A 16,236-nucleotide genomic window follows, 5' to 3' on the forward strand; every position below is an offset into this window, starting at 1 on the left:
ACTGACAGGCAGTGTGGAGCCCCTGGGCTACCAGTGATCCACTGTGCCTACACAAGGCCAATCCTCAGCACACTTACTGGTGTCCCACAGCAGCCTGGTAGCGCAAACGCAGCCAGCCCAGCAGCATAAGCACCATCTGGCACTGACTAGAGAAGCCAAAAAACCAGGAGGTAGAACTGTTCTGTGCTGATGCAGCCACACCACTTCCAGCTCTGGCACAGGCTCCGTCTGGGACGACTCAGGGCTCTGCACAACTGCTGCACTGTGCAATGAGACTGTGCTTTAAGGACCACCCCAGAACTTCAGCCCACAGCTTGCTGATGGGAGATAACGCCTGCAGAAGCATCCACATGGTCAGCTTTTATTCATCTTCTAGAACTGTTTCATTCCAAACTCATTCCACTGCAACATGTTTGCTTACATGAAGACAAAGAGGACAAAAATCAACTTGTGGGACAAAACCATTAAAGAACCCACAAGAGAGTAAAGGACTACGCTGAAGTCTTCAAGAAGTTATCTCACATTCAGTGCAGGACCCCATTTCCATCAGCAGATTTCTGCAGAATAAATCAGTGGGCAGCAATTCCCTATTTTACTCAGCTCTTCAGATCACAACTGCTAGAATGCCAGTGGAAACTAGGAAGACACATAAAGATAGCACACTGGGACAAATCCGCAGCTGATGCAATCAGAAACTCTCCTCAAGTCAGCAGAGGTAGGGTAATTTACATGCTGGTGTCTAACTCTGGATGATTAAGTACAGAGATGCTTTGCTGGGAAAGGGCAATCTCTCATTTGATCCTAAGTATCATCAATCATTAGATTGCAGATAACAAGCAAGTTGAGTACATGTAAATTTTTCTCCAATCTGAAAAGCCCTCTGTCAGAGACTCTTCGTGGCCATTATTAAACAGCATTTATAGTTCTAACAGGACAGAAATAGTTCTTTCTCTTTTGGCAGATCTGCAGCCTTTGCTTCTCCCATGTCATACAGATAAAAATAAGCCTCCAATGCTCCCATTCCTGGTTTTCCTGAAGAGCTGTAGGTCAGGAAAATAACGAACAATCAACTCGGTTCCAACAGCATAGTTCTGGCTTTTTTATAATTGGGAAACAGAAGGAATAAAGAAGTCCGCTCAGAGGAAGAGCAGCAACGGGGCCGTCCAAATTCCCCACAGCACCTCGTGACTGGATGGGATTTTTTAACACATCGCTTTCTGAACATCGAATCCTTGCTGACACCACGATCTGCAATAGGCTGGACTGCTTCCATCGGTTTCGATCAGCTCAGCTCAGCACGTAACGGTGCAGGTGAGCACTGAGCGCCCAGCCGCTGGGCCCAGCCACGCACAGCAGGGTGAGGTCCCCCCCCCAGCCCGCCTCGCCCTCACCAACCAGCCATGCCCGCTCCCCCATGGTAGCGCTGGTATGTGAGCAATTTTTATGAGAGCTAGTTCAAGGCGCTCTTTGGGTGGAAACCTAACACTTGTCGTGCACTAGCAGCCTGAGCCTGGTGGCTTATGTCTGCCAAAAATAAAGGGAGAGCTGCACGGACCCGGCCAGCTGGTTCCCGAGCGCTGCACACCCCAAGCTGAGCGACCCCTCAAAGCCGGGGGAAGGCAGCTCTCTTGGGAGACCACACAGCTCCTCAAATCACAGAGCTCCTCCCAGCACACCTGAAAAACGCTGCTCGTTTCACCGTCCTGCAGCCTGGATAGCAACAAGATGTTTACATTCACACCCCAAAAGGACTCCTGCCATCTTACCTGCGTTTGACCTCGTTAGATAATACCTAACTCTGATTTCCCTAGCTTGCCCTCATTTTTTAAGACAAACTTCACTCGACAGTTTGGCTTCCTGATATAAGTGGAATACACAATGCACATTTGTTTCACCCACTTCCCTCAGAAAAGAAGGGAAAGTCCCCCTCGCATGGAAAATAGCATCAAGTTTTTATTAGTGCTGGCTTTACCGTGGTGATCTGAACTTTCTAAAGAGTGACTTGCTTTTATTTCTTCCTGAAGTGACTGAAATGTTAGCCATATTCTAAGCAAGTATGTCTAAAAATAATAATATCAAAGAATAACTCAAAAACTGTCTGCCCAGCAGAATTTAACAGGAAGAGGGATTGCAATTCTTTTTTTGAGTCTTTGGAAGCATAAAGTGGATCAAATGACTCTTCCACTTTTCAGTAACCAGTACTGTTTCCACCACCTTCAGAAACTCTCACTATTGCTACTGCATTCTAAGGGAATTCACATGCTGCAGGAGAGAGGTATCTGGTGCTCTGACTCTCATCATGACAGACCCGAAAGAATGCAAGAGCATGAATCAGGGGGAGAACCATGAGTTACAAACAAAAAAGGCTCCTGTTTTCTCAGAGACGACAGAATAAACAATGATCAGAAGGAAACTGGAGGATGTGACAAAAAAAAAAATGTGGTTAAAGTTTGAAAAATACCAGCCTAGGCACAGAAGTTCATTTCTAAGATCCAGAGTCAATGCAAATACTTCAGAGATGCCTTTTGAATGACACGTTAAGTAGTCGTCTCCAGTTGCTGTCTGGGTTAGACTTTTCAACAGAAGCAGGGAAAATTTTACTAGCAATTTCCTACTCTCGTTAACTTATCCTGTGAAGATTCAGTTTCTGAATATTCAAGCTCACAGCATCTTCAACTAATTTGAATAGGAGGAAGATCAACTGGCAGGTCTGGTGGTGTTCAGAGACCTGCCTGTCACTGAAAAGAGCTCTGCACAAGGGCATGAATCCCAGCACTGATTTTGGTTCAGGGATTGACCTGAACAGTCTCAGGATGGAATTAACTTCACGTTACTTTATGTATCACGTCTGGTCCATCCTACTTCTTAGCTCTGCCTCTGTAACCCCTGAAAAAAGAGATCAGCACTTCCAGGAGCTAAGTCTTCCTATCACAGAGAGGTAGGCAAAAAGGGATAGGATCCAGAAGTACTGTGAGTCACACATGAAGATAAGACTGGCAGCAGGAAAGGAGAGGTAAAGATTAGCTTGGGCAGCAGACAAACACAGCCTTCAAATCTAACCCAGGGTGGTGATTTCAGAACCCTAATCCAAAAACACACGCAGGTAAAGAAACCTGGCTGTGTCATTTAGGCTGCATGTGTAATGCATGAGTGTCAACTCCTGGAACAGAACAAAAACTCTCGCAGTGGATGTGTGAAATGAGCTGACCACGGAAAGCTTGTTCATAAATGCTTCCAGTTCATGCTTATACCCCTGTGCTATAACACTTTGTAGCCATTGCATACCATGCAGCAAATGCACACGTTATTAGAAAGCTGTGCCATCCTAGGTGACATCACATTCCATGGCAATCAATTCACGCTGCCTGTCATATCAGAGTCACTGAAATTTGCTCACCTGCTGAGATGCCTGTGAGGAAGGCCGCCTGCCCATCTCTTTTATTTCCATCTTTCCCTTTCCACCTACAATGCAAACATATCAAAATTAGTTCTCAAGCTTCAAGCCCTATATTTAACTGAGAAAAATATACACAAAAGGACAACTGAACCACTGTAGTGCAATCCCATGCCTGATGTGGAATGGTGTAACCCTTATTCTCAGGCAATGCCAGCACTGGCAGTTTAGCACTGTAAACAGACTTCAGACTACCATCATCTAAATATAAAACATTAACCTCAACAGCTCCTGTCTGTGAGGTTAATACTTCATTTTTTAACCTGGCTTCCTAAGAAACAAGGATTATGTCAGTATATAATCTGTGTAAGTGGCTGTGTTGGACAGGAGCTTGTCCTCTGATTAATAACTGCTGTCCCTACTAGACAGTTTCCATAAAATTTGATTGTGGGGTCCTAAACTGCCTCAGAGCTTCATGGAAACAATTTGATGAGGCAGGAAGATATTGTTAATATCCCCCTAGTGGAAAAGGTGGCAGTGTGAGTTCACTCCTCATTATTTATCAGAGAATCTGCAGGAGAAAGACTAGAAGAGGTGGCTTCATAGGCAGCCCAGCTCCTTTATTCCACTGCCTGAGGATCTCAGGAATGCTATTTACCATTTTGTCACTAGATGGTATTGTTCCACAGGCTATATTTGAGAGCCTCAAAGGTCAAACAGAGCATGGTACATCACCAGCTAGGCCTACTGAAGTGACAGAGGCTTTTTTTTTTTGGTATATGTTCATGCATGCTTTTACATATGAAAGTTATTAGCAAAATCAAGCTGCAACAGCTATAGGAAAAGAGCCTTGGTGAAATGTAGATAATGTAATGTGATATTGATGAACGATGCATTTCCTCTGTATCTGAAAAAAAACTGCTGAGATAAAAAGGTGGAAAGATACTGATAAAAAATTGAATGTTTCTGTTAACAAACCAAGCGTACACAAGAGGCCATTTATTATAGGTCACTCTGATCTCATACAAAATTGAATTAGTCTGACAAACTGTTCACCCATTTCAAAACAGCTGAGAAAATCTAAATATTATGCTAAGAGATTAGCTGTGAACACAGGCTCCTTCACTGTTGAAACTGAGCTTCTACCTGTATCTTGAAGGCAAAAAGAAGATGCTTCAGTTCCCAGGCCTGGCTGGGTATAATTTCTGTCCTTTCCATCCTTTCCATGCTCATCTGACTCTGCTCTGACAGGGAGAGGGTTGTTCTGCAATGCAAACAATCCCTTGAATTAATAGCACGACTTAAAAATTATTCCCAGGAGGTAAATCTGCTGAGCTTATACTCAGCACTAACAGAGATGAGATTTACAAAACTCCTCAGCATGCAGCACTCCTACTTCCAAGCCTACAGAAGAGAGATTTACTGAGAAAGGCAGAAAATTCTGGCCCAAACAGTTTCCTGTCTTCAGGCAGCAGTTATGCTAAGGCTTGTTCACTGGCACTTGCCACCTAAAATTAAACTGCCAAGCCCGAGCTGCTGGTGCAGGCTGCCCCTTTGTTATTTCAGCTGAACTTGCTGTCTAATGATTGCCTGCTAAAGACAACCCCTACACTAAGCACCGAGGTGCTCCAGAGAAACTGGGCACAGTGCACAACTTTGGGATGGTTAGAGGCAGTGGAAGGAATCCCACCTGACTGCACAGATCTGGGAAAGAAACACCAAATGGAAATGCAAAAGTCTGCAGTTTCCTCCAGTTCTGCATGTGTGTGCTGTGGCTCTCTGTATAATCACTGCCCTCTTCTGGGAGAACATATTAGACTCAGTAAGCCAGTGGATGTGCTCAAATGAAATTCACATTATGCTGATGGATTTGCAGTCTCAGTGCTCAATCCAGTGCAGCAATGCTGCCCTGCACAAGCTTATTGAGCTAGGATTCTGAGCAAATGCTTTTTTTCAGAGTGTTTTGCTAGATAAACTCCATTCCTCCAACGAGAACTGAATAGAGTTATTTCTCTACCTTAGTGCTTCCCTCCTCTTCCTCTTCATCGCAGTCTAGCCCTTGGTGGGAGATCTCAGTAGGGCTATTCTTCTGGATCAGGTTGCTTTCAACTCTCCCCATTCTTTTGTTTTCAGTTGTTACTTTCACCTTCAAGGTGTGGAACCCAGTGGAGACTGACCCTAGTTTCAAGTTGACAGGATCACCATCAAACAACAGGTCCCCAGGGTTGTCATCTTTCTTAAAGCCAGGTGGCTGGTAATCATCAGGAGTCACTACACACAGAGAAAGAACCCAGTGCTGTCAGAGAAACAAAGTTCCATCCCTCTTTAATCTGCTCTATGAAATACACACATCTACCAACCTCCAGAAACAACGCCAGCTACCAACAGTGTGTTGGGTGGTTATTTTTTTGGAGGGAAAAAGGGAGATTTCAAAGGCAAAAAAAGAACTGAGCAAATGCTAACAGGTGGCTGAAAGAAACAGTAACTTTAGAATGCTGAGATACCATCAATGAGCACAACTTTCTGGATTACAAGCCAACACAGGAGGTGCATGTTCCTTAAGAAACAAACAGTGAAGAAGGCTGTCCTTTTCACACTGCAAGGTTGCACTTCTCATATGGATTTACAGTCCTTTCTCACAGCATCTGCCATCCCTGTGAGTCTAAGGGATTCACTACATTTTACACCATTTCTCACTGCATCAGCTCATAGCTCCTACCACCTCACTGCCATTTCACCTTTCTGAGGTTTATTAATTTCACGGGGCTCGTGGTTATCACAGAAACTGATGGAAAGGGAAGCTCCCCTGGCAGCACACGCAGCTATCCACCTACCATCATTGTAATAGAGGAGCTTCATGGTCAGGGAAATGTCATTGGGAAGTGGGCCCAGGTTCTGCATTAGCAGGTACAGCTTACGGATCAGGAGGCTGCAGGCTTGCTTGATGTCCTCGCTGCACACTCCATTCACAAAGTTCGTTCTGTTGCTACAATGGAAAGCAGAATAACAGAGTTGTTTTTCCTCAGTCATGAATATTCAAGATCCAATTACAAATACAGTGCACCCACTGACTTGTCTCAAAGCACCAGTGAGAAAGCTACAATGCCTTCGTGTAATTTCCAGATAAACAGGGAAATGAAACAGACTCCTGGGATGGAGTGGCATCAGGAAAACAGCAGCTCTAAACGAAGTGGCATGGCATTTACATTTGAAAAGACTTTGCAGTTAGGGCAATGGACCCCCATTGTACAAATATCGTGACTCACTTGTTCGAACATGATTAAAATGGATCAAAGGACCATAAAACAAGTGCCTTTCACCTAAGCAATTCCAGGAATGAGAGGAATGAGGTGAAAATCCCATATAGAGCTGATTCATCACCGTGGCTGTTTTCAAGTCCATTTTGCAGATTGAAGAGAAGTGAATTCCATGTTCTCACTTCAATTTCATGTAAGAAAAACTAGCTCAGAAGTGCATTTTTCCAAAGTGACTAAGGGGCATTCCTCTCACCTCCTTCACCCATCCAAATGTCAGCTGGCTAGTCTAAGCAAGCAGTCTAGACTGAGATAACCGTGCAGCAGCAGTGGGATGAATTGCCCTCTGGAGGAGTTCGTTTCTCTTGACTACAGATGTTGATGAGATGAGCAGCTTAGATCAGGCTGCTAACTTTAGCCAGTTGGAGGCAAACTGGATGAATCACTAAGAGAGCGAGGAACCTACACTTCCTTAACATTCAACAAGAAAGGGCCTTAAAAATAGTAGCTCCTCCACTATAAAACTGTGTCTTCGGATGATGCCACAAGCAGACTGGATGGTATCTAACAAAATCTAACAGAATCACCACAAATTATTTCCAAAGCAGAAAGGAACAAATGACAGTGGGGAGAATGCCAGGGCTGAGTATGGCTGATTAAATCACTGCTTCTGTAAGATGGATTTCCCCTTCCAGATGGAGCATTTCAATACGAAAACTGAGTGGCTGTTGAACAGTTTGTATTCCCAAGGTTATGTAGGTTATGGTTTGGTAAGTTCCAACAAAAAAACCCTTGTGCTGACCATGCTGTGTTATTAAATGGAATCTTGTATGTTCTGGAACGTGTATGGGAAGTGAGAGGCTAAAGATGGCAACATCAAGGTGGAATAAAGAGAAACCAGGCCTTTTCTTCCACATCACCTTCACAAGTCTTGGGATTAGCAGGGTAGAAAGCACAGAAGAAAGAGTATATACAAAAAGACATGAGAGCTCCATAGGAGGTAACAGGCCAAGTTCTGGTTCAGTATGAGAATAACACTAGGTTTGATGCAGGAGTGTGCCAAAAGGCAGGAACTAAAGAACTGAACCTCTCTGAAAGACTGGGATCCGTGGCCAGAAACTCCTCCAAAAATGAATCTAGAAAAGGGCAGAGATCATCTAGGAGAACGTTTTCCTTTGCCACTCGTACACAAGGACACAGACACATTCTTTGAGGGATGATTTGCTCTGGGTTGGCATGTGGCAATAAACCTTGCAGGTGCATAACAGTAGTTTTATCAACTGAAGGAGCTGACAGCAAAGATGACACAATAGTTTGATCAATGCCAGAATGTCAGCTTACAAACGACTGCAGGTACATACATGACCTGGTGATAGCAATGTCAGTCACAGGGGAAACAGAACAGAGCCACAGCTCAGGGAATCTGAGGCCTCAATCTCTGAACCCTCAGCACAGCACTGAGATTTTGAAGGAGCTGATACAAACAGAACAGAAAAGATAAAGAGGAGCCTCTTCTTGACCAGTACTATGGACATCAACAGATGCTGCGTTCTGCTGGGGAACTGGCTAATTATTTTTCCTTGCTTTGGTCATAGTTAATAGCTTTTGACAGTATTAAGTTTAAACTAAACAGGATTTTGCCCCACTAAACACAGCTGTCAAATATCTAACAGTGCCAAGAGGATGTAAGATGCTGCTGCTTCCTGCCATAAGTTCTGCAGCATCAACACAGGCATGATAGAGAAAGACCTCCCAGGCCACCCTCCTAGACTACTGGAACAGAACGCATGCGTGCAAATGCCCACGGATAAAAATACTGGGAATGAGATCTTCATTAAAAGGATCAAACTCGGAACAGCTTCATTGGAAAGCACAAGGCTCTCCTGTGAAACTGGAAGAACACTGCTGCTAGTTGAGATGGTAGCAGGCTCAACAAATGTGTTGGTTTCTCCACTGCTACACTGACTTGGTGTGATTTCTCTAAGTTGCTTTTCATTCAGTTCTGATGCACTTCAAGTGCCTCACTGTGCTACACAACAGCATTTCTATTCACCAGCTTGGATGTTTGTGTGCTGTAGTGACTATCCTCAACTCTGATGATATTTACTGCTGAGCTGCTCAGACATGCTATCATCATGAAGGGCAGCTTCTTCCTCAGGCTTCAGGAACACCTGCCTTTCAAAGTGCAATTCTGAGAAATAAACCCAAACCATTACCTGATGATGTCCATCTCGGGCACCTCCTGTTTGTATTTGAACTTGAATTGATACAGTTCAGTCACTGTCTGGAGATTTAACAAGAGCAGGAAAAGAAAAAGCAAACGTAAAGATGTGTTCTGAACTTAACAGGGTCTTTTCAAGACTTTAGAAGAACACAGCATTAGTCTAATGAGATGTTTATAGCTGAAGCTCCATTACTGCTTGCATAAGTGTTGGTAGGTTTTCCTTAACAACCACAACTTACCTAGCACTGAAATAATCACAGAAAAATTGTAAACTTCCAGCCTCCTCCTTCTATTTCCTCTGTGGGCCTGACTCCCCAGCCCTGTCCTCTAAAGAGACACCAGGGCCAGCTGACCTCACAGTGTCTGTATGTCCTCCCTCACTACTAAAAGGAAAAATGTCAGGCTTCATGAGCGATGCAGCGTCACAGGGAAGCCTGGCCAGAGTTCTGTATAGAGACAAGAGCCTGCAGGACAGTTTCCACTAGGAGTTTAAACTGTATTGCACAGGGATTCTGAGTTTCACTGGTCTCAGTGTTTACTAAGAGATTAAAAAGTATATATTTAGATGACATCCCACGTAAAAGAAAATGATTTGCTATGTTTTTAGAGAAGACAACCATTAGGAAGAACAAACTTCAGTCCAAGAGGAAGGACATACTGCAGCCCAATGTCATGTCTATCATTGGCTTTTCTGAGGCAGTGAGGTTGACTGGGAGGAGTCAGGTTGAGTTCTTAAGAAATCCCAGCACTTCCTCCCTCCCCAGATGCTGAGGTGCAGCGGGGCAGAACTGCAACGCCGCAGGCAGGCTCTGCAGCCATTCCTCATCTGTGCTCTGTGGAGAACGAATGGATGCAGAGCCTCACTTATATATTGCACTGCTAAGACTGCTGCCACAGGCTAGACAAAATAGCAGAGGTGGCAATGCAGTGGAGAACACGGAAAGGATAAGCACACACACACTGTGTAACTCATGCATCCCAGCTCTGAAGTGATTTGTAACTTCTGTCCTAAACCTCTCTGCATGAAAAACAAACAAAAAAAAAAGAACCAACAGATCTCTTCTCACTACTCCTTTCAAAAAGATAATAAAAGAAAAAGAGAATAAAAGAATGATTTTGAACTTCCCAGTTCTTCCCTCAGGGAAGAAAAACAAAATTGAGAACATGCCCATTAGTTGCCTGTTAACATCCCTGCCTGAGGCCCTAGATGCCCGGCAGGAGTGTTTGATCACAATCCAGCTCACTGAGCTGTCATTCTTGAGTGAAGGCAGAAGAAGAGAAACCAGGTCACCAAGCAGCAGTGTCAGGGTAGAATTTAAGCCCACAAGTCCATTCTGAATAAAAATCTACTCACCCATGCCTTCGGTTGCCTCAAAGATTAATTAAGACTCTTTCTTACCTCCGGTTCCTCGGGATTGGTGTACATCTGTTGTAAGAAAGCACAGTGAGCACATTCTGCCCTTGGGTAACATGAACCAGTGAAAAAGGACTATAAACAATGTTATTTCCAAGTTACAGCGGAGATTGTGCTATCTGTAACACGGGATCAGAGAAAGGAATGGCCGAGACACGGCCTTCCTCTATCAGCAGTCCATACTTAGCACTTCAAAGACAGGTAGAAGACTCACCTGTGTAATTCTAGAGGAATGAGGTTGATTCCCATTCCAATCCTCACAGGTAACATTGATGCCTGAGATTTAAATGCTCAGATTATGCACACAGTAGGTGTGTAGAACGGCTATTGCTGCTTTACAGAGAACCAGGGCAAAAGACTCCTGAGGCAGCTGCTAGCGTGTGGTTTCCTCGGCATCAGATTATTAAAGCAAACTCTTATGCACTGAGAAAACACAGCAGCTTCCTTCCTCCAAGGATCAAGGCCAGAGTTTGCGGGAAGAAATGATAGGGAGCCCAGGAAAGTGTTTCCTGGGCTTTAAGGATTCATGTAAGGCCTGAGAGTCAGAGGTCTGACATACGGAGAAAACGTTCCCACGCAGCCTAGGAAGTTCATATTTACCATATTTAAGAAAGGTCATCACTCTATTAAAAACCACATATATTTTGACTTCCCCTTATAAAAGGCATTTATGGTTTGACACAACGTTGACTCCAAATCTCTGTCAAGCACAGTGGGAGAAGAAAAACGTCTTGAACTGGTTTACTTACTGCTAGGACAGCAACATGTAGCTAAAGAGAGAGAGAACAAGAGAAAACAGAAGGCAAAGTCAGTATCTATCCTGAGTGGGTGAGGACAACATAAGATAGCAAAATCGAACTGCCTACACACACAGGCACATTCAACAAACTGAGTCACACGTCTTCAGGCAGACTCTTCACAGCACAGCAGCAGCAACACCTAGTGGCCGGTTCGCTGGCTTCACATGCACTTCCCCAAGAAAGCAACGACATGCTCAGACTTCCTTCCCTCCTGGGACTTTTTCTAAACAAATATTCAGAGCCTATGTCAACTTAAAACACTTTCACAATAGCACCCATCCCTACCGCAGAATAATATTTGTTCACTGATACAAGACACATCAAAGGTGTTTAATTCACGCTATAGCAAGAAACTGTACGTGGGAAAGGATGAGAAAGCAATCCTAGAGCACCCATTAAATACCTGTTTTTCTCTTAACCTTTGTCAAACAATAACTACATTATGTCTCTCATAAATAGCAGAGGGCTACATTCCTCCTAGAACTGTCAGCAAGCAATAAGCAGTTCCCATTTTGCACATCGTATGCACAGTGCCAGTCGTACTGATTTTAAGAGCACGTGCAATCAGCAGAGCTGAAACTAACACAGCTTCATCTGATCTAGATGAGAGTTAACTTGAGCAGTGCTGACAGAGATGGTAATTGGTCCTTTTTTCTGTACGTAGCAATTTTGTGTGTGTGTGTGAGAATCAGCAAGAAATATGATTACTTACTGGCTGGTTTTGTTCTGAAACCAGATAAACACATTACCTAATGAATGGCCTTATTAAAAAAAAAAAAAGGAATAAAATCCAAACCCAAGAGAAACCTAAGAGGGTTAGAGAAGAAAAAGGGCAAAGGCTTGAAGAAAACATGATAGAAAGCAGAAGCATGAAAGAATCTTTCTCAAGAAAACAGGCATAGAAATCAGGACCTGCAAGTTCTGACTGGCACTGTCTGTATTCAGACACTGGAGAGTGCAAATGCAGAACACAGAACAAAGGGGAATCCCTTCCAGGCTGCAAGTGCTCATGCCATGTACAGGCAAGTCCAGAGAGCTCCAGTCAAGGTTTGGTTGGGCTCAAGGAATAAAATCCCAAACCTCAGATTTTTATTCTCTGGGCAGCCCTCCCTTTACTCCACAGCTGTAAATGCTGTCTGTATGCAAGATCACTACAAAAGGAGGAAAGAAAATACAGTTTTGTCCATATTTTTGAAGAAAAATAACAAAGTCCATTAAAAAGCAAGAACGAACTTACATACTGCTTCTCCAAAGCATCAAAACAACCTTGAATCCTGCCAAGGAAAAATGTTTTAGTGCTAACCAGCAATGCTTATCTCATGGCCTGTAAAAACACAACTCATCAGATACAGTTTAAAGTCCATGTTATTCTGGAAGAAGACAACACAGCCAGTAACATTCTGGTCTTGTAAAGTCCTTTTCCAGGTCAGCCATCAGAATGAACCCGCCTGCCCTTCAAAAAGCATTTGTGTGTTGTTTACACATCCTGAGCCAGTCAGCCTAGAGCACACTTCAGTCCTGACAGTGACAAGGACCTGAGGCCAAAGCTCACAGCTCCATTTTGGCCCCCAGCTTGCTCTCCAGGGGCCCTTTTCCCAATGACTGTGTACAGAACTTGGCTGAAACTTCAATCTGAACACAGCCTGACGTGCCAGGACTCCTACATTTTTGCTATCTGATGTACAGCTCACTGCTAAGGATGTTTTCAAAGCAGTAGGTATTACTTGAGGCAGCAATGGTCAGATGTTTACTTATTGAGCCCTCGCAACTGCATATCTCCTTATCAATTCAGACTCTGCTTGTTGGGAACACGCTAATTCTGAAATGCACCCTTAATAATATACAGGACAACTGTAAGGTACCTAAACACACAATATTCAGGGAGGTAAAATACTGTACTTACTGAAAAACAAGCTACAAGAATCACTATAAAAGTGAAACTGGAAAATATGAGACAACAGCAGAATCAGTCTCATGATTTTCTTTACTCTCACTCCCTACCTACGCTGCCTGTGTGTGCTTTGGAGCCTGACCATGACCTCACTAAAGTCAACACTCCAACAGGCCCTGGCTTCACATGATCTCCGTCAGCTAATTCTGTCTTGCTTACGCACAGGGCCAAGCACACACACTGCAGCAGAGTGAGTTGCACAGGCATATCCAACAGTGCTGCTGGGCACAGTGTTTTCAAACTCAGGAAGAAGAAGAACGTGAGGGGTAGATGTCTTGCTGTTCAGCACAATCTTGTCTTAGTTTCACTGTTACTCACTTACCACTTGACTATCTGAAACGATCCCAGACAGCTTTTATCTTCTCGCAGAATTTTTAGACAGAGGTCTGCAAAACCAAATTTAGCACATAGTTACCATCCTTATCACAGCTATTGGGCAAATGCTGAAACCATCCCAGCTATCCTCCCTTTTTTGGATAAAATACTTTTTCTGGAGGTTCTTCCTAGCGGAAATGTTGGTTTTCCACTGAGTCCCAGGTGGGCTGACACAAGCTTATTGCTGCAATTTCAAATGTCAAAGACTTCCCTCAGATGATCTGGGTCCTGACAGAAGTCTAGAGTTGGCTTAATTCTGAAAAGCCAACAACTTCCTTCCTCCATGCCCACCAACTCTGGTATTTCCATAAAACACCTTCACTTCTGCATTCAGACTTCACCAACATCTCTGTGACATAAATGCCTGTAGAATAAAATAAACTATTTCTGATAACATTTTTCACCTAGTTCCTTCTGCCTCTGTTTTCAGGCATTCAGAGCAAGAAGAAACACATCCTGAAAATGAAGAAGTGAATTTGTAACACCTTAGGAGTCAACCAAAGAACCCTCAAAAGCATGAGCAGGTCAGATGTCAACATTCTTGATCAAAAAGACACTTGAAAGACCTGACATTTGATTAGAAGGACCAGTGGCTATTCAGGGTTTCCTGTGCCCTCAAAGCCCATGAAGTGCATGTAACCTTGTTTCAGGATAACTACCAGCTTAAGTAAAAACATGGAGATAGACTGCAATAAATGGAGACATTTCACACCCCACTAACATATCACAAATGAACAAAAAGATGCTGATGAAGCAAAGCATCACTAACTCTTAATATGGAGGAGGCTCAGTGAGACCTTATTGCCCTCTACAACTCCCCAAAAGGAGGCTGTGGTAAGTTGGGCTCTGCTCTTCGCCCAGGTTAGTAGTGACAGGACTAGAGGGAATGGCCTCAAGTTGCACCAGGGGAAGTTTATGTTGGATACTAGGAACAATTTCTTCTCCAAAAGAGTGGTCAGGCATTGGAATGGGGTGCCCAGGCTGAGTCATCATCCCTGGAGGTGTTCAAGAAATGTGGAGGTGTGGTACTAAGGGACAGTGGGCAACACTGGTGGCAGGTGGGCAGTTGGACTGGATGACCTTAAAGGTCTTTTCCAATCTTAATGATTCTATGATTCTTGTGATCCTACAGTCAGTCTCACAGCAATATTTTTCTTCATTAAAGTTCTGACTGTGGTTCTCTTGACAGTTCTGACCAAGCACATGCAATTATGTGAGCTAGTCAATTTTCACAGAAAGGAAAAAGCAATTCTACTTTCTATCTAACAAAGCAAGCTGAAAATTTGAACCCCAAGGGCTCAAAAATCCAAAGGAAAATAACATACACCAATCTGAACTAATTTTTAAATACTCAACAATGTCTAAGCCAAGCTCCTGACCTGAGGCCTGACTCAAAGGGCTGGCAATAGCAAGGAACAATTATAAACCAAAAGAAATATGAATAGGAAAGCCACAAGTTGCCAATAGCTCTAGGTCATCTTCTGTGCTCTCTATCTGATGCAGAAGCACTATCTGTATCAAGACTTGAGAAGGCCTATTAGCTACCTTCCCAATAGACTCAAGTCACACATTGAGCAGCTGGAAGGTAATCTGTAGAGCAGATAATTGCTAAAGTACAGTGAGTACGAATAAGAATTCTGAACAAACTGCAAGGGTTACCATCTAAATAGCGTGTTCCATAAGAACTCTCAGGGAACAGCCCTCTCAGGTATGTTATGCAGGAGACAGAGATGGCCAGAAGTCTTTTCACCAGCACCACAGACTGCTGCTTAGTAGTGATTTTGTTGGGGAACAACAGAAATTCCTGAAAAAGAAGGGCAAGGATTACACTTAGAAACGATTCTTAGCAGTTAGGAAGGGTAACTTTAAAAGATAATGTTAACATTTCCCTGGTCTTCATATTACACAGAGAGGACTCATGTCTAACAAAGTTTTTCAAGGAGAGTTACTGACATGATTTATTCAGCTGCAGACCACATGGGTCATTATTTCCTCTCTAATATGGCTGAACATTCCCACCCCTCCATTGCACCCACGCAGGCACTTAGGAGTGCCTTAGAATCAAAAGCGTGCATCGTTTTGTGCCAACTGCTGAGGTGCTCACTTCCTTACCAAAGTTCCCTGCCTGCTACAGCTTTGTGTGAGCTGTGACAGCAGACTAAGCCTGTCAGCACTGTAGGCAGACCTAGTTTTCAGAGCGATTTTAACACAGAGACGTAAACAGTACATCTAAGATTGGAGCTAATGTAAATACTAAACACTGCATGATTTAAACAGGAAAAATCCCAGTGGAAAGGACACTAAATTTAGCTCCCCTATTAGGTCATTGCCTTATTTCCTGCTAATGAAGTTCTGTGCACGCCTAATGAGCCTTTACTTATTTAGCCAAATATGTCAAAACTTCATGCTTCCTGGACTCATTAAATTGGAAATATCTGCTTTTTAATTCAACTAAGAATAACACGGTCTTCCCAGCTCACAATACAGACATGCCAGGCTCAAAACAGGGAGGCATTTCAAGGTTTTTACCTTAGAGGACTTATTCTTCGGCCTACTTAAAAGCTGACAAGTGGCCATCACGTATTTCAAAGATCTGTCTTCCACTTGTAGTCAAAACCTGAAAAAAAAAAACCACACCAAACATGAGACCCCTGGAAAATACACAATCATTGCACTTTTCATCTTCCTTAAAGATGAAAAAGAACCTTTCTCCTTAAAGAACCAGATTCATCGGGCTTATTCAGATCTAAGAGATTTGCAAAGCAAACTGTGGCTACTCTATGGCTAGAAGTGTGCAGAAGGAGAGAACTCTCACTATTCACCG

General features: G+C 43.5%; 1 protein-coding gene across 1 annotated transcript; it reads right to left on the minus strand.

The window, feature by feature from the left end:
• Positions 1–986: 986 nt before the first annotated feature.
• HORMAD2 (HORMA domain containing 2) lies at positions 987–15,989 on the minus strand (the record flags this gene model as incomplete). Its single annotated transcript, XM_079543717.1, has 12 exons — positions 987–1,040; positions 3,398–3,462; positions 4,541–4,658; positions 5,412–5,665; positions 6,229–6,380; positions 8,865–8,932; positions 10,272–10,298; positions 11,036–11,056; positions 12,324–12,360; positions 13,360–13,423; positions 15,072–15,216; positions 15,942–15,989. 12 exons carry the CDS (start codon positions 15,987–15,989, stop codon positions 987–989), a joined length of 1,053 nt encoding a protein of 350 aa, XP_079399843.1.
• Between the last annotated feature and the right edge of the window lie 247 nt (positions 15,990–16,236).

The sequence above is a fragment of the Tetrao urogallus genome, assembly GCF_951394365.1.
Source record: "Tetrao urogallus genome assembly, chromosome: 17".
Lineage (NCBI taxonomy): Eukaryota > Metazoa > Chordata > Aves > Galliformes > Phasianidae > Tetrao > Tetrao urogallus.